Source organism: Xiphophorus maculatus, chromosome 3 (genome assembly GCF_002775205.1).
Source record: "Xiphophorus maculatus strain JP 163 A chromosome 3, X_maculatus-5.0-male, whole genome shotgun sequence".
Lineage (NCBI taxonomy): Eukaryota > Metazoa > Chordata > Actinopteri > Cyprinodontiformes > Poeciliidae > Xiphophorus > Xiphophorus maculatus.
In genome coordinates this window covers 212,760-229,855 of record NC_036445.1, presented here as the reverse complement: position 1 = coordinate 229,855, position 17,096 = coordinate 212,760, and the positions used below count along the sequence as shown (strand labels likewise).

Here is a 17,096-nt window from a genome sequence, read left to right as displayed (position 1 = left end):
GAATAGAACCACCGCTGATCTAAATCCTCCTTCAATCAGAAGCAGCTTCTCCTCACTGACCCGGTTCTACTGGTTCTGTTGGGAACCAGGTTCTCTGACTCGGTTCCAGTCTCTTGGATTGTGGAAAAACCAGAAAAGGTACTGAGATGAAAATTGGATCGTGGAAAGTCCAGCCTCCTGTGACCCAGTTAGACTCTGAGTGGTGGTTCTGATGGACCGGATGACTCGGCTATGGAGGTCCAAACAGGACCGGATCGATGCAGTCCAACGCAAGAATTTATTTGATCTATTTTAATATTTTCTTCATGTTTTTATTCTTTTTTTCACAATTTATTCTAAACTTCCTGAAACAGGTGGAACCGCAGCAGGAACCTTTCGGACCTGCTGGGTCAGAACCCGTCTGAAACGCATCCAGTATTTGGAGAATAACTGCCAAGCAGGTTTTGGTCTGGTTCTGTAGCTGGTTCTACATGGAGACACAGATGGGTTCTAAAAGCCTGAACAGAACCGGTCCATCCCAGCTCTCTGCTGCCCCCAGTGGCCACCTGTCCCCAAGTTATTTCTGTCGTGCGGCCACCGGGAGGCGGCAGAGAGCTCCACCGTCGTGAAACACTGAGTCATCAGAACCAGCAGAGTCTCCGTTCTGATGGAGAGCAGGAAGATCATCTGCTGCTGGAACGAGAAACCGGGTCAGGAGACGGAACCGGGCCAGAGAAGTGTGGATTCCTGATCAGGCTCTGCAGAAAGGTCCTGATTCGGTCTGTTTTCCTCCTTCGGATGATGTTTCTCCTCCTAAAGTTCTGGATCTGACCAGAACCAGTACCAGAACGATCCTCCATCGGCAGGAAACAACCATCCTGCGCCCCCTTCGTCACCGCTGTGTCCTCATTGGCTGCTGCTCTCCCCCAGCAGCCAATAGGTGGTCATGGTTCCCTTCCCCTTGACGTCGACGGACCCTCGGCGCTCCAGCTGGAAGCAGTTGAACTCCATCAGGACGTCGCGGGTCGCCGCAGACACGTGAATCTTCAGCGCTGCAGATACAAACACAGATGGCTGTAAACACCTGCTACCGGTTCCGGTCCACCCTGGAGGACCTTCTGTTGGGCCAGCAGGAGACGGTACCACCCCAGTCCAATCTCAGGTGTGTCGAAGACATGACTCACCTTCCCCAGTGGACTCCATCCGTGAAGATGTGTTGACTGTGTCCCCGAACAGGCAGTACCGTGGCATCTTCAGACCCACCACTCCGGCACACACCGGACCTGCAGACAGAGGCGGATCAGAGCCGGTCTGACCCGTGAACAGAAGCATCTTCTGGTCTCTATAGGAATCTCCAGCGGTCCGTCCAGGATCAGGTTCTCCGTCCCCAACACCGGTCCAAATCCTCACCACTGTGAATCCCGATCCTCAGCTCCAGCTGCCGCTCCGGCCGGTGGCGGATCCTGAAGGTTCGGACGGCAGCCAGCAGGGCAAGCGCCATGCGGGCGATCTCCCTGCCGTGCCGCTTCCCGTTTCTCACCGGCAGCCCGGAGACCACCATGTAGGCGTCACCGATGGTCTCCACCTGGGGGCGCCGCAGGACAACAGCACTGTTAGTGGGACAGGAAGTCTGCTGCTTCAGTTGTTTTTTTATTGTGGCAGAAAATTATTTGACATGATTAAATCTGACAGAATGACTTCCTTCCTCTTCAACCGGATCAAAAGGTGAATCTATCAGATCCACCGATTCTGATCCCAGCTACCTTCAGCCTGTTCTGACCCAAACACCAACCGTTTTCACCTTATAAACATCAAAGTTGTCAATGATGGCATCAAAGCAGGTGTACAGGTCATTGAGGAGAGTCACGACCTGCAGAAACACAGACCTCAGGGTTTAGATTCAGACTAAACATGGAAGAAACATGGGAGGCATAATTCAGCCGCAGACAGGGGGAGCTGTTTACAGCTGTAAGGCTCTGCTTCCTGTGTTCAAGCTAAGCTAGCAGCTTCCCTCTGCTTCCTGTGTTTAAGCTAAGCTAACAGCTTCCCTCTGCTTCCTGTGTTCAAGCTAAGCTAGCAACTTCCCTCTGTTTCCTGTGTTTAAACTAATAGTTTTCTTTTTCTAACAATGTTTATGTTTGGCTAGGCTAAATGTTTCCTCTGCTTCCATCATTTTTCCTTAGCTAATGTAAGCTAGGCTAACAGTTCCCCAGAGTTTGCAGCCTTTGCTCTCAGGTAGCATAAGGTCCAGGTGCTGTGGACCTCCATGGGGGAGCTTTCTGCAGACAGGGCGGTGAAACCAACGATGTCACTGAAGTAGATTGTGACCGAGTCGAAGGCTTCAGCTTGAACCGTCTCTCCGCGCTTCAGTTGCTCTGCCACCGAGCTGCAGACAACAACAACCGGGTCAGTACTGACTGCGGTAGTAGTACAGTGCTGACTGTGGTAGTACTATAGTACTCACTGTGGCAGTATCTGGTAGAGCAGGGCCTCGGCCTTGCGTTTCTCCTCATGGTAGGCCTGGGTGCGCTCCTCCACCAGCTCCTCCAGATTGTTGGCGTATTGCTCCATGCGGGACAGCAGGTTGTCCAGGATGTTGTTCCTGGACTCTCTGGGAACAGAAAAATGTGGGAGTTTACCAAAAGTTTACCTGTAACTTTGCTCTGTCCGACCACTTTAATAAACTGTTGTTTAATTTAACAGGAAATTTCTCGATAGTAGATGTTTATAAGTTGACTTTGAAAGAATGTGATCATTTTTTAATTTCCTTATTCATATTTTATACTGTATTTTATTTTATTCTGGAGTAACCTCACAACACTGGAACCTCAAAACACTGTCCTGAGCCGTATGCAATGAAATTTCGTTCTGTATACACCCTGTGCATGCAAAATGACAATAAAGTCAGTCTAAGTCTAAGTCTTAGAACCACCAGCAGAGGGCAGCAGTTTATTTCTACTATTATTGATGTAAACAGGGTTCCAGTGAGAAGGTATCAGAAGGTTCTGATCCAGAGCAGCTCGGCTCTCTGACGTCAGAGCTCACTGCTGGCAAACAAGGAGACTCCACCCCTCTGACCCGGCCCGTGCCTCGGCCCTTACGTGCCGTGCTTGCGCAGCAGCAGGCGGATGTGGTTGAAGTCTGGTCTCTCAGTCGACTCCTCGGCCCAGCAGCGCTGCATCAGCTGGCCCACCTCGGGTTTGGACTCGTTGGGACTTGGACTCTCTCGGTGGTCCTCCGTGTCCACAGTGGGCCGCAGGCAGGGCCACTCGCCCAAAATCACCCGGTCCACGATCTCTGCTGGGACACCGAGGTGCTCAGGCGATGCCTGGATCCGGAATGAAGTGGGACACTGTGGACCCGCTGTGGTTTACCTTTGGGACTCAGCAGCGCCCCCTCAAGGTAGAAGGCTCCTCGGCGCAGCGCCACCTCCTGCAGGATGATCCCAAAGCTGTACACGTCTCCTTTCTGCGTCCCCTGAGGAGGCGGAGATTCCATCCGGAGCAGCTCTGGAGCCACCCACAGCTTCTCTGCACAAAACCCAGAGAAAGGTCGGCTCGGTCTTTTATTTTGACAAGGTTTGCCCCATGCCCTTTCTATAGCCATTGGTAGCGATGGAGAAGACAGAGGACTCACGGGCGTAGTAGGCGTGAGCGTCGCTGCCGCAGTCCGGGTCGGATCGGAAGCTGGTCAGGCCATAATCGGTGATCTTGAGGACAAAGCGCTTGTCCACCACGCAGTTAGACGATTTGAGTTTACCGTGAGAGACGATGACACTGTTGTGAAGGAAAACCATTCCCTGAGGACAAAGACGGGGACTGAGTGTCTGTCCCACCTGGAGACCGGGCGGTGCACCGGAAGAGGCTCACCTTCACAATGTCGTTGATGAGCGAATACTTGAACATCCAGTCCAGGGTGATGCTGTCGTTCTCCAGGATGTCCTGAGGACATGTGGGGACAAGTGAGGACATGTGGGGACAGGGGGATGGCCAAGTGCGCGTACCTGCAGGCTGCCTCGGGGACAGTACTCGGTGACGATGCAGATGTTCGGCGGGTCGATGCACGCCCCGATGAACCGGGTCAGGTGTTCATTCTGGACGTCTCTCATCTGAACAGAAATACATCTGGGTCAGTTCGGTTCTGGAGGTCCAACAGAACCAGAACCGCCATTAGGGAACATCTTCAGATGATCTGGACAGACTCACGTGTTTGAGTTCAAACAGAACCTTCCTGTTCAGCTCAATCCGCTTCCTGTTGGAGTATTTGATGGCCACGATGTTCCCCTGCAAGGGAGAACAGACGAGAACACTGAGGGAACGCCAAAGGAGCGCTGAGGGAACAGTGAGGATGATGAAGGCCACCTTCCTCTCACCTGGCCAGACTCACCTTGCAGTAGCCAGTCTTGGCGAACACCTGCAGGTTTCCGTCTCCGGTCATCAAGGATCCGTAGTTGGAGCCTCTCTGCGGAGCAAAGAGCTTCTCATTAGGAGGAAGTGGAACGACGGGGAACTTCCTGTTCTACTGACCGGCGGCAGTTCCGGAGCTCACCAGCGACAGGGTGACCCGGCTGCCGCTCCGCAGAACCTTCTCCATGCTGCTCATGTGCAGATCTTCCCACGAGATTCGCCATAGCTGAGCCACCAGCTCCCGCTCCAGCCTCAGCCTCCTGCAGAACCAGAACCGGGTCAGAACCACAGAGGGTTCTGGAGTTAACCCTGGTTGAAACCAGTTTGAATCAGCTAACCCAGGTAGAGCCAGGGTTCTGCCGGGTCGGATCAGTTCAGTGAGAACCAAACCTGAACCAGACCGAAATAGAACCAAACATGGAACCGATCCAAATCAAGAACCAATCCTGATCCGACTGGACTCAAACTGGGTCATGTAGGATCAAAAACCTGGAAAGCAGTTAAACCTGGACCAGAACCGTACAGGTCCAATAAATCTGTGACCCGTCATCAACCAGAACCTGGACAATGTCCTTAAACCCACCATCAGAACCAGTTTGAAACTGGTTTAAGCGGAGCTAGTTTTGAACGATGAAACAATCCGGTTCCGGTTCTGGTTCTGGTCCTGATCAGTGATGGTGACCTCTGACCTGTAGATGAAGATGGCGACAGTGGTCGTCATGGTGATGAGGAAGCAGACCAGGATGGAAGCCATCTGGTGGACGGTGATGGTTCCTGCGGGATGAAACACATTCCCAGTTCAGGTTCTGATCCAGACCTTCCCAAACGGACCAGAACCAGGTCCCAGGTCAGAACTCAGGTCTGCAGAACCTCTGGTTCTGTCAGAGCCGGACGTTGGACCGGTGGTATCCAGGTCAGTGAGATCTGTTCTGGTTCTGTTCTGGTTGCGTTTGGCCCCAGTTTGGACACGGTTTTGCCCCAGGTTCGGACCCGGGTTCAGCCCTGTCCACTGACTTGTGAGGCACTTTGGGTTGTCGTTCTTCAGGCCGCAGAAGGGAACGTCCAGAGGCCTGGTTCCACCCAACCAGAACCGGGCCGACCCAGGTACCTTGGTCAAGTTCTGCTCTGAGCTGCGGTAGGTCAGAACCACCTACAGGGGAACAGAACCGGGTCAGAGCTGGAAAGAGTGCAGTTCTGCTGAAGGGTTCTGGTTCTGGTTCTGGTTCTGTACCCGGTAGGCGCTGCGGTTGGAGTCCCAGTCCCACAGAGCGTAGTCCATCTCCCGGTCCCCGTTCACGTCCAACTGGACCGGACCTGCCACACCTGGGAATGGACAGAACCGCAGGTCAGGTTCTGGAACCGACAGGTCCAACTCAACTGGACCACTATGGTCGCTTGGTTCTGCTCTGCATCCAGAACCAGAACCAAACATAGAGAAGCAGCAGTCAGCTTCTAAGCACCACAGATCTGGAACAAACTTCCAGAAAACTGAAAAAGCCAAAACCCTGAGATCCTTTAAATCCAGAGTCGATTATCAATGCCTGGATCATTGATTATCGATTATCAATGCCTGGATCATTGATTATCGATTATTAATGCCTGGATCATTGATTATCGATTATCAATGCCTGGATCATTGATTATCGATTATCAATGCCTGGATCATCGATTAATCGGGTCTGGATTCAAACGGGTGATTACTGCTCTGCTCTGCCACAAAAATGCTGAAATGTTCCGGGCCGGTAAACTGGACCCGGCCACAGTAATCAGAATAATAACAATGTCTTTACAGAGCTGATAATAGGTTCTGGTTCTGGTTCTGAAGGAAGAACCTCCAGATTATTTCTGGTAAATTCTGCTGCAGCTTGGCTCAGAAAGGAGTCGTCTCAGGTTAATTACAGCTGATTTTTGGGTCCATCAGAACCAGGACTGCAGGTCGCCATGGCAACAAGAGGACCGGTTGAGTCCTGTGGTTCAGCAGGATTTATTAATGTAGCCTTTATTTTACCAGGAGATAAAACACATTGAGACTAAAAACATCCTGGATCGGTTCCTGGATCACTGTTCATGCTGAACTGGTCTCCCTCCTACTGCAGAGGCCAAACGGTCAGAACCATCCGGAACCGTTTGTTCTCTGCTTCCAGGCAGCCGGGAATTTTTCTTAACACTCAATTTATTCTGGGCCAAGTCAGAACCAGAACACCTGACTTTCCTACAGGGAGAAACTGTGGATCAGTACACAAGGCCCAGAACCGTCCAGAACCATCAGGTGGATCTTGGTGTTCCTCAGTGATCAGACCGATGCAGCTCACCTGAGAGCCTGCAGGGGGCAACAGAGGACAAGCTGCAGTGATCCAAACAGCAGAACCGGCCCGAGGTTTTCTCAGAGTTCTAGAGCTGTTGATCCGAACCACGCTGACAGAACCCAAGATTGGACCCAGTAGAGTCACCAGGACGGGTTCGGACTGCCGTTGGTAAAGTTACACAGTCAAAACTTCGGTAATTTGGTCATTTAGCCTGACATAAGAGTGAAAATGGAGGTTCGTTTTTCAGTCATATTTTCTACATTTTGTTCAGTCATTACTAAATGTACCGACTAAATATTAAGGTTCAAAGTAAATATTTACCTTGCTAATTAAATATGTAGTGTGAAACTTATTTTAGCTATTTAGTTGGAGCTAAATATTAAGTTCCGCGCTATCTCAATATTTAGCTATCCCCAAGGGTATCTAGCTACGAGCTAACAGTTAGCTCCCAGCTAGTTAAAGAGATTGGACGTTTTACTTCAGTTGCTTAAATAAACTGAAATTTATGTGATGAAAGTATGTTTCTGAAAAACAAGTAACTGAAAAGTGGATTAACTTTGGATGGAACGGCTTCAAAGACGATAAAGTATTTTAAATTGAGTGGAGAATGAAGATGGTGATAAATGTCCAAGCAGAAACTAAAACAACCTCTTTTGGACCGAACCAGAACTGTTCTGTTCAGTCATGCCATCAAAAAGAACGTTCTGCAGGACAGAAAAGATTGCACAAGTAAATAGAAGGATTTATTCCAATGACTAATAAATAGTTAGTCATTTATTAGTCTAACTGTTTAGACTAATAAATATTGGCAAGAGAATATTGCCAATTAGTCCATAATTGACAATTCCCAATTCTGTTGTTTCTAGTGACAGAAATGACAGAAGAGACTTTCAAAAGTAAAACTGCGTGCTAATTTAAAACAAACAAGCTTTTTGGTGCTTGGAGTAAAATTATGGAATAATTTGGATTAAGATTTGAAAAATATTCAACTATAATATCAGTTAAACACTTAATAAGAAGAAAATCTAAGTCATGTGGACCCGTTGCAGCATGACGCCGCTGGAGGGCAGCAGGAACGTGGCTGCTCGCTAACGACTAGCATTGGTTTTAGCTGTTGTCAACATAAGGCGCTAAATCTTAAATAATTAAAAACAATAGCAAGGGAGAGGAAAGTGGTTCAGTTTAACATGGAGATGTGATGTGAAATTTGTTTAGGCGATCTAAACACCAACCTAAACAGGTGTTAATGTCAGCTAATCTACCACCGCTCTGTTAGCTTAGCTAATAGCAGCAGTAGCTAATCTACCACAGTGATCACTTATTAATAATTGCAAAATAAACATGAAGTCTGAAAACATTAAACAGACTGAATATTCTGGGAAACGTTTAAGCGTTTTTGGATGTTGAATCCTGAAACATGAAGTATCGTTGCTGCCGACTGAGAAAACGAATCCGTCCGGCTCCAGGTTTCATTTGGCTGGCGGTTCGTCTTCTCGCCCTCCAGACGTAAACAATAACATGCATTCTGAGTTAATGATGATTACATATTTAGTGAATTAAAATTGAAATTAATTAACTGAATAAACTGACTAACTTTATTAACCTCCATGTTTTCTCATAGATAAATAACCAAATTGATTTCAGTTTATTTCCCATAATGCTTGGCGTTTCTCTGAGCTGCTTGACCAAAGTCCATGTTGAGTCTGGAGTCACCTGGTCTCAGGTAAACGGCCCCATGAGGTCCAGGTGTTCCTGCTTTCCAGGAATGAAGAGAAAAAAACAAGGTCAGCCGGGGGCGGAGCTCACCTGGGGACCAGTCTCCTCACCGGTTCTGATCCATTCACAGGTTCTGAGTCAGAACCAGAACCACAGAGGAAGAAGTAGGAAGACTGAAGCTTGACTTCCCACCAACAGAACCCAGAAACGGGTCGGGTTCTGACGGCTCATCATCTCCAGCTCTTTCTGACCTCTGATGCTCCCAGTCCATTTGGATCCGATCGTCCGGGACCAGGACCCGGTTCTGGAGCAGCTCATCATGGAGAACCTGGGAAGCTGCGGTTGGACTGTGTAGTCATGATGCTACAGGAGGTCAAACTGGTTATCCAGTTATCTGCTCTTTCTTTCTTCAACTGTTTTTGTTTCTCAGTTACTTTTCTCTCCTCAGACGCTCCACCTGGTCTGGCCTTCTGATTGGCTGACCTTCCTGGAGGTGGGGCATCAGCTGACATGATGTTGCCATCACCTGATGGTGTTTTCTCTCCTGCTGTTTGTTTTTTAGCTTAATGAACATAGAAAATAATCCCACATCAGTTCTTCTGCTCTACCTTCTCAAACCTCCAGACAGCTGCTGGTGCTGAGCCCGGTTCTGGTTCTGCTGCAGGTTTCTTCCTGTTAAATTGTGTCGCCTCATACATGCTCGGTTTGAAGGAGTCAACGACTCGATGCTGCTGCTTTCCTCAGACAGAAACCATTAAAGGGCCAGTATCATGGTTTCCAGTCGCTTGGTTCCATTTTCCTACACAGTAACTTTGTAAAGAACTTTGACTTCCTGTTTTAACTCCTTCAAATTCTGAAGCTCCGCCTCCAGGAAATCAGTGTGGCTGCTCTATTAACCCTTTAGTGTTTTTACCAGCGTTGCTCTGATCAGCTGTTTCGGATCAGAACCAACAGTTCGGGTCGCTCAGTGCCGGGTGCAGGCGTCCAGGCAACAGCAGAACCAGGTCGGTTCTGGAGCTGAAATAAACCGGGTCGCTTCTTAGGTTTTAGTGGATGTACCGCTGCGCTGAATGAATCAGGCAGAACCTTATGACCAGTGACAGGTGGAGCACCAGGGGGCGGAGCTTGCCACACCTGCAGATCCAGGATCTGCAGACCAGCAACTTCAGCAACTGCAGCTTGAACCAAGCCAGCAGCGTGATGAAGACGGCGATGATCCCAAACAGGAAGCAAACAACATGCACAGGAAATGCATAATCTGAGCCAATCTTTTCACAATAAGAGACAGCTGCGGTATACTTTGATTGTCCAACAGGAGAACCTGGACGGTTTGTTCTGAAACCCAGAGCTAAATAAGTTGTTTGGATCTGAGAACAACCTGAAGATTCCCAAACAACAACTTCCATAGAATCCCAGCGTGCCGAGGACAGAGCCCTGAGGAACACCAGACCGCTTCGGCTGGAACGACGCATCCAGAGGGTAGATGTCAGATCCAGCAGTTTTCTACCTGCACCACAGGGTGGTGACCTTTCTGATCTCTGACACTGAAAGAAGATCAAGCAGGAATCAAAGATGACTCGATCAGGAATCAATCGGGAATCTCTGGTCACGCACCAGTAAAGGTTCGGTTCCACATCTTGGCGGTGATGTTTCTCCCTGGCGGTCTGGTTCCTGAAGCCGCCATAGTTTCATTCAGAGCGCTGGCGTAAATCATGAGGCCGTCATAAAACCCTGCGGCGATGATGTTCATCTGAAAATCAGGAACAGGAAGTCAGTCCTGACCCGGTTCCGGACACCCGAAACCAGGAATGTTATTCCTGCAGGAGCCATGTTGGACTTTTCATTCAGGAAGAGGAAACTGGGAGGCGGGACCCATCTGGGTTCTGATTCCTGATGAGTCATGGTGGCTGCAGCCAGGTTCATCTAGGATCCAGAACCACTAACCGACCCAAACACGGTTCTGTTTGTGGGTTTTATAGAGATCCAGATTGGAGCCATCTGGACTTCAGGGATTGTTCCTAAAATCCAGTTCCACAGCGACCCAGCCAATCAGACAGGAGCAGAAAGTGTTGCTATGACCACCAGTAGGAAATCGGTTCCGCCTCCAGAACCTCGGTCTGCTTCAGCAGCTTTCAGCTTCCTGAAGGCCGTTAGCTGCTGCTGCCCTGAAGGATCACGTTTCTCTGCAGCTAACCGCATTAGCTAACCGCATTAGCTTCCCTCTGCTGCTGATTAACGACCTCTGCAACCGCAGCTGCTGTTAGAGCCAGCAGTAAGGAAACACAGCAGGACACCTGGAGGACACCTGGAAGACGCCTGGAGGACGCCTGGATCAGGAGCAGGATGCAGCGTTCCTCATGGATCGTCTCCAGACCTGCTGATGACATCATCGGCGGTGGGCGCCATGTCCATCACCGTGTGATCGATGACATCATCGGCTCGGACACATTAAGTTGGAGCAGCTGTTGAAGCCGCCAGCCTAATTACATCACTTCCTCCATATCTGTCCAATCAGAGCAACAGGAGGTCATGCTGACAGATGACACCTCTGAACTGTCTCCATGGCGACCAGGATGGCCGAGCAGAAAGCCTCTGCCGGTTCTGATCGGATCCAACAGAACCGGAGTCAGACTAAGGATCAGATGCTTCATCCATGAGCGTCCAACGAATCCATCCATCATCCAACCATCATCCAACCAATACATCCAACCATCATCCAACCATCATCCAATCATACATCCAACGAATCCATCCATCATCCAACCATCATCCAACCAACCATCATCCAACCCTACATCAATCCATCATCCATCCATCCAACCATCATCAATCCATCATCCAACCATCATCCAATCATACATCCAACGAATCCATCCATCATCCGACCATCATCCATCCAACCCTACATCCAACCATCATCCGACCATCATGAATCCATCCATCATCCAACCATACATCCATCCATCATCCAACATACATCCATCCATCGTCCAACCATCCATCCGTCATCCATCCATCCATCATCCAACCATCATCAATCCATCATCCATCCACCATCATCCAACCATCATCAATTCATCATCCATCCATCATCCAACCATACATCCATCCATCGTCCAACCATACATCCATCATCCATCCATCCATCCATCCATCATCCAACCATCATCAATCCATCATCCAACCATCATCCATCCATCATCCATCCATCATCCAACCATACATCCATCCATCATCCAACATACATCCATCCATCGTCCAACCATCAATCCATCATCCATCCACCATCATCCAACCATCATCAATTCATCATCCATCCATCATCCAACCATACATCCATCCATCGTCCAACCATACATCCATCATCCATCCATCCATCCATCATCCAACCATCATCAATCCATCATCCAACCATCATCCATCCATCATCCATCCATCATCCAACCATACATCCATCCATCATCCAACCATCCATCCAACCATCATCCAACCATACATTCATCATCCATCCACTCAGTACCAGAGAGTCGTCCATGCTGTAGTTAAACCAGTTCCTGGCGTCCATCTTGAGGTTGGAGACAAACTGTTGGTAGGCGGAGCTCTGAGGCTCCTGATAGGTCAGAAACTTCACAACCTGAGGAGAGGAAGAGACGGTTAGGATGGATGATGGATGCATGATGGTTGGTTGATGGATGGATGACGGATTGATGGGTCCATCAGAACCGTGGTTGCTGATGGAACCGCACCAACTAGACCAGAACAGTCCATGTTTTCTTGGTTCCAAGTTCAGCTGGTTCCAACCGGCCCGGTTCTGACCGGCAGCCAGCAGGAATCTCCTGCTTCCTCTGGTCAGGTGAAGGTCTGGCCTGCTGCTGATTGGTGGAGAGCGGCTCTTACCTGGAAGGCCTCCTTGGCTGCGGCATCGTCTTCGTCGCCTCGTTCCCACGGCGACCGGCCTCCGGAGCTCAGGCTGTCGGCGAACAGGTCGATGAAGAGGAAGACGTACTCGTGGTGAGGAAGGTCGGCCCGCCAGAAGTGGACCAGCAGCTTCCTGAAGACGTCAGCAGAGCAGCAGACGAACATCACTGCAGGAGGAAGAGGAGGAGAAAGCTGCTGACATGGAGCCTTAACGGACCAGAACCAGAACCATCTGGTTCAGGAAACATCGATCCAACCAAGATCAACATCTGCTGCTCTGATGATTATTAAGAACATACATCTGGGAATCAACAGGATTGTCTATAAGTACATCTATAGATGTTTAGATCTAGATGTGTTCAAGGCCTCATGGGAGCCGAGATCAGATCATTGATATCCCAGAACTGATCAAGTTCTGGGATACCTGCAGCTGAGCAGGTTCTGCTGTCAGCCGCAGCTACACACACACACACCGGACAAACAAACACACACACGCCCCCAGCAGCAGCAGGTAACCAGGAAATGGAGGAAGCTCCGACCGGCTCCTGGGTTTCTCCTCAGGGTCAGAACCTATCAGAACCCTTCTCGGCCCAGTCGGCCATGTTTGGGAGCGGAACGGAGGGATGAGATAAAATTAGGCTGCGCGTGTTTAACAGGAAATTCCTGCTGATCTGATATGGCGGTGGAGCGGCGGGTCGCTGACCTGGGTTAATAAATGTCCAGCCGTTTGTCGCTGCCAGATTCCAGGTTTCTCCAGATGAACATGATGGAAAACATAAAACCAGGACAGATGTCAGGATTTTACTCCAAACTAAAGCCAAGAGAGAACAATTCTGTGTTGAATTCAGCGGGTCCAGACCCGGGTTCGCCACAGTTCCCACAGTTCTCGCTGCTCTCCAGTTTCTGCCAGACTCGGTGATTCCTGCTGCTGCGTGAATCCGGATCATCCGAACCGGAGCCGTTATCAGGAGCGGCTGAGAGCAACGACAATCAATCCAGATTTCATTTGTTGATTTTTGCTTTAACTTGAAAACCTCCATCCTGCCCAAACCAAGGAAGAGGAGAGTTGGAGCGAAAGGGAATCGACTCGTCCTGATGGTTCTGGTGTTCTGCAGAATTTGTTTCTAATCCTGAAATGTTTCTGGCAGCCAGCGGGAAGAGCTTCATGAGCCTCACCGAGGATTCGGATCTGTATTGATTATTGATTATTGGAGCGTCTGGACTCTGCTGGGAAAATGATTCTTTTGCTTCTTGGTTTACAGAGATAAAATTGTTCCTGATCATCTGTAACCCGGTACGAACCGGACTGCGGCGTTCTGGTTGGTTCCTGAAGCGGACCCGGAGAACTTTCCAGAGGAACGGCTCAGGTTCTCCAGGAACCGGGCCGACCCAGCCGCTTACTGCTGGTTCTGCTTCTCTGCAACTGTAATGTTTCCACTCAGCAGACGCATCGATCCGGATCGCATTTCCTGCCGCAGCAGCAGGGGGGGGATGGGCTAACGGAGCCAACAGCAGGTCGGATCAGGATGCAGAACCGGTCCAGAACCGGCTCACGCCTCAGACCCGGGCCTCCCCTTTCTCCCTGGGATCCTTCAGAGAAAGTCACGGCGGTTCTGCGGTTCACCTATGGTCAGGATGATGATCCAACAGAACCCGGACCAGAACCGACTCTGCTCAGATTCAGAGCAGAACGTCATGAGGCTCCATCATGAGGGTGGGGTCAGAGGTCAAAATGATGCTGATGGTTGTCAGCAGTGATGGTTCAGGTGATTCCAAACAACTTCCTGTAAACCTTCACAATAAAAGCTACTAATTAGAGTGTTGCTCCTGAAGGCCAGCTGGATCTGTTCTGGTTCTGGTCCAAACTGCAGGATCTTGTCTCATGCCACTCCTACTGTGGTTCTGTTGGACCAGATCGAGCTCAGGCTTCCCGTTGGACCCGGTTCTGATGGTGTGTTTAGGATCATCAGAGGTCTGTAGCCAAAACATTCCCAAAAAAAACGGTTCTACCACAGCGCAGAAACCGTTTGCTGGCCCACAAGGAACCGACCAATGAGACAACAGCGGGCCAGTAAGCGGGTCCAAACAGAACCTGAGCAGGTTCTGTTGGCCTGTCACTCTCTTATCACAGCTTTCAGTGTGAAACAGGAACCGTAGGACAAGAAAAGCTGAGCTAAGTGACGACCTTTGACCTCTGAGTCTCTGAGTTCTGAAAAGCAGCTGCGCGGACCCGACCCAGCTCGTTCCTGGGAGAATCAGAGACCAGAGCAGAGATCCGTCGGCTCTGCTTCCAGAACCGGATGAATGAAGGAAAACCAGAAAAGGTTCTGTTGGTTTTCGAATCAGACCTGGAAAACACAGAACCGTTTTCTGGAAGCAGCAGAACCGGGTCAGCCTCCTTCTATGGAACCACCTGACTGGCTGTGGCTCAGGTCGTGTGACCTGTGGTGGGAACAGGAAGTGGGACTCACCGCGGCCGCTGTTCTGGATGTCGGCGAGGATCTGCGCGAAGTCGATCTCCTTCTCCTCGAACACGCTGTGATGGGTGCTGATGTTGAACGCCTTCAGCTCCTCGTACAGACCCTCGATGGCGAAGTAGCACGGCCGGTCGTCGTACTTGTGGTCGCTGAACACCAGCGCCACGTGTTCCCTCCACTCGGACTCCAGGCAGACCCGCAGGCCGAACCGGCCCAGCTTCTTGTGGGTGGGGCCCGTGTTGGTGATGGAGGGGTAGACGCCGTTGTAGAACGCCACGGCTGTGGCTCCCGCCGTGATCATGGGCACGTCCCAGTGGGCGGTGAACAGGCCGACCGGCGCGGCGGCGTAGGAGCAGCCGGGGCCGATGAACGCCCACGGGTCTTGGGCCAGCTTCAGGTCCACCGCCGCCAGCGACGCCACCGATTCGGAGCAGATCCCGTTCCTGTCCTCGCTGCTGTTGAACACATAGCTGAGGCGGTGGTAGGGCAGCAGGGTCGGGTCAGAGTTGACGGTTCTGACGGCCCGCTCCACGGCGGGTCCAACCCGAGGCCAGGCCCAGGGGTACCTGGCGTTCTGAGGGAGGATCACCGCCAGCGTGATATTCTGCCACGGGCGCCGGCTCTCCTGGTCCCTGGCGTGGCGCCGCCTCAACCCAGGCCGCCGAGGCTCACGTCCGGCGGACGGGTCCAACAGAACCAGCAGAACCATCAGAAGAGTCCCGGCCTCCTTCCTCCAGAACATTTCTGCGTAGTGGGTCGTCTTGGTTCAGATTGGGTCAATCAGAACCTGCAGAGAACAAAACACTGTGACCAACGATGTTGGGTCAACCCAGAGTTGACCCACCAGAACCACCGACCCAATGAAATCAAAGACCCAATGGAGCCAACGACCCAACAGAACATCCATTGTTGTTGGTGAACAGTGAACATGAACGGGTTCAATTTGAACCCGTCTGAACTCATGAACATTCCCAGGCTGAGCCAGGAAATCCTCCCTGCCTCGGTCCAGGCGGGTGTCGTTTGGCTCCGTACCGCCCGGTTCCACAACGAGCCAACGCGCTGAACACCTGCTCCTACCTGAGCTGCTCTCGGCTCTTTTCATCGTGATCAACAGAAAAACTGACAAAGTATCCAGAGAAGATCCTGCAGAAAACTTCCGTCTTTCTCAGGTGAGTTCACCTGTCAGACACCAGGGCTCCACAGCAGTACGGTCCGGACACGGCCACAGAACAGGGAGCAGATGGAGGAGCTGCTGCTGGAGGAGGAAACGCTGCTGGACTGACCGAAGGGAGGAGGCGAGAGAGAGGGAGGGAGAGAGAGGGAGAGAGGGAGGGCAGTCGGTGACTCCGGAAGGGCGGATCAGCAGCAGCTGCCCTGACCTCCATGGGGGGAAGAGCTCCCCCTGCTGGGCAGAACCAGGAACACAGCAGCAGGACCAGAGGATGGATGGATCCAGCAGTCAGAACTTTTCAGAACTTTTGAACAATGAAGACCTCAGGAATCAGGATTTTTCTGACCCGGTTCGGTTGTCACGGTTCTGACCCGGATTGTTCCTCCTGCTCCATGTACCGGTTCGGTCGGACCTTGGGGTTCTGAAGTGACTCCCGGGTCAGGCTGGTTCCGAATGCAGAACCGGGCCTCGGCCAGCAGAACTTTGACCGGATCAGAACCTCAGCCCCAGGAAGTAGACCTGGACAGACCAGCTGATTTGCATGATGTCACTTCCTGTCTGTGTGCCAATGAAGATCAGCTGATTGGCTGCACAGGCAGGAAGTCACCACCGCATCACTTCCTCCTCCCAGAAAGTTGAAACCAGTTGGAACCAGAACCTGGTCCTGGTTCTGGTCCAGCTGCAGGCAGACAGAAGAAGCTTCATCCTTCCTCAGATGAGGAAGAGGAGCGCTGAAGTTTATTTCCTGACCACAGGAAGGAAGTGGTTTCAAAATAAAAGTCAATTTTCTGAACTTCCAGAACCTGTTTGGATTCTCAACAGCAGAAGGTTCTGTTGAATCGGGCCTGAGGTGGTTCTGGTGCAGCAGCTGCAGGGAGGCGAACTACTGAGTATCCACTGTGTGTTTCTGTGTGTGCGTCTAACGGCGGTGCTCCTCTGTGGCCGATCTGCTTAAAGATGGCTGCTGGTGGCGCTTCCTGTGGAGGCGGAGCTTCTTCAGAAAAACCAGCATGGCGCCTATAATCTGATATTAACCCCTGCTGATCCAGGAGAGGATTAAGGCCTGGTCCCAGTGCTCAGTGCCCTGCGCCTCCTATGAAGTGTGGACTCAAAGTCACATCAG

General features: G+C 50.9%; 1 protein-coding gene across 4 annotated transcripts; it reads right to left on the bottom strand.

The window, feature by feature from the left end:
- Nucleotides 1-23: 23 nt before the first annotated feature.
- LOC102221772 (atrial natriuretic peptide receptor 1-like) lies at nucleotides 24-16,888 on the bottom strand. 4 transcript variants are annotated; one of them, XM_023330301.1, is made up of 22 exons: nucleotides 15,880-16,884; nucleotides 14,797-15,589; nucleotides 12,305-12,492; nucleotides 11,928-12,041; nucleotides 10,022-10,157; nucleotides 5,617-5,708; nucleotides 5,400-5,535; nucleotides 5,075-5,159; nucleotides 4,528-4,645; nucleotides 4,366-4,440; nucleotides 4,185-4,262; nucleotides 3,983-4,087; nucleotides 3,849-3,920; nucleotides 3,616-3,778; nucleotides 3,354-3,509; nucleotides 3,081-3,276; nucleotides 2,444-2,590; nucleotides 2,242-2,365; nucleotides 1,781-1,849; nucleotides 1,390-1,564; nucleotides 1,164-1,262; nucleotides 24-1,031 (listed from the first exon to the last, which is right to left on the bottom strand). In XM_023330301.1, exons 2-22 carry the CDS (start codon nucleotides 15,542-15,544, stop codon nucleotides 886-888), a joined length of 3,222 nt encoding a protein of 1,073 aa, XP_023186069.1. In that variant the 5' UTR covers nucleotides 15,545-15,589; nucleotides 15,880-16,884; the 3' UTR covers nucleotides 24-885. The 4 variants fall into 4 exon arrangements, with proteins under 4 accessions (XP_023186069.1, XP_023186070.1, XP_005813356.1 ...); XM_023330302.1 differs by having other exon boundaries at nucleotides 15,982-16,884; XM_005813299.2 differs by having other exon boundaries at nucleotides 14,797-16,884.
- Nucleotides 16,889-17,096: the final 208 nt, after the last annotated feature.

What these genes read in the sequence shown, in the direction of transcription:
- LOC102221772 (XM_005813299.2), bottom strand. Translation starts at nt 15,544, where the DNA reads ATGTTCTGGAGGAAGGAGGCCGGGACTCTTCTGATGGTTCTGCTGGTT. An exon ending in CAACCCAAAGTGCCTCACAA is followed by an intron (nt 5,160 to 5,399) that starts GTCAGTGGACAG and finishes TTCATCCCGCAG; the next exon opens with GAACCATCACCGTCCACCAG. An exon ending in CTGCTGCGCAAGCACGGCAC is followed by an intron (nt 2,591 to 3,080) that starts GTAAGGGCCGAG and finishes TTCTGTTCCCAG; the next exon opens with AGAGTCCAGGAACAACATCC.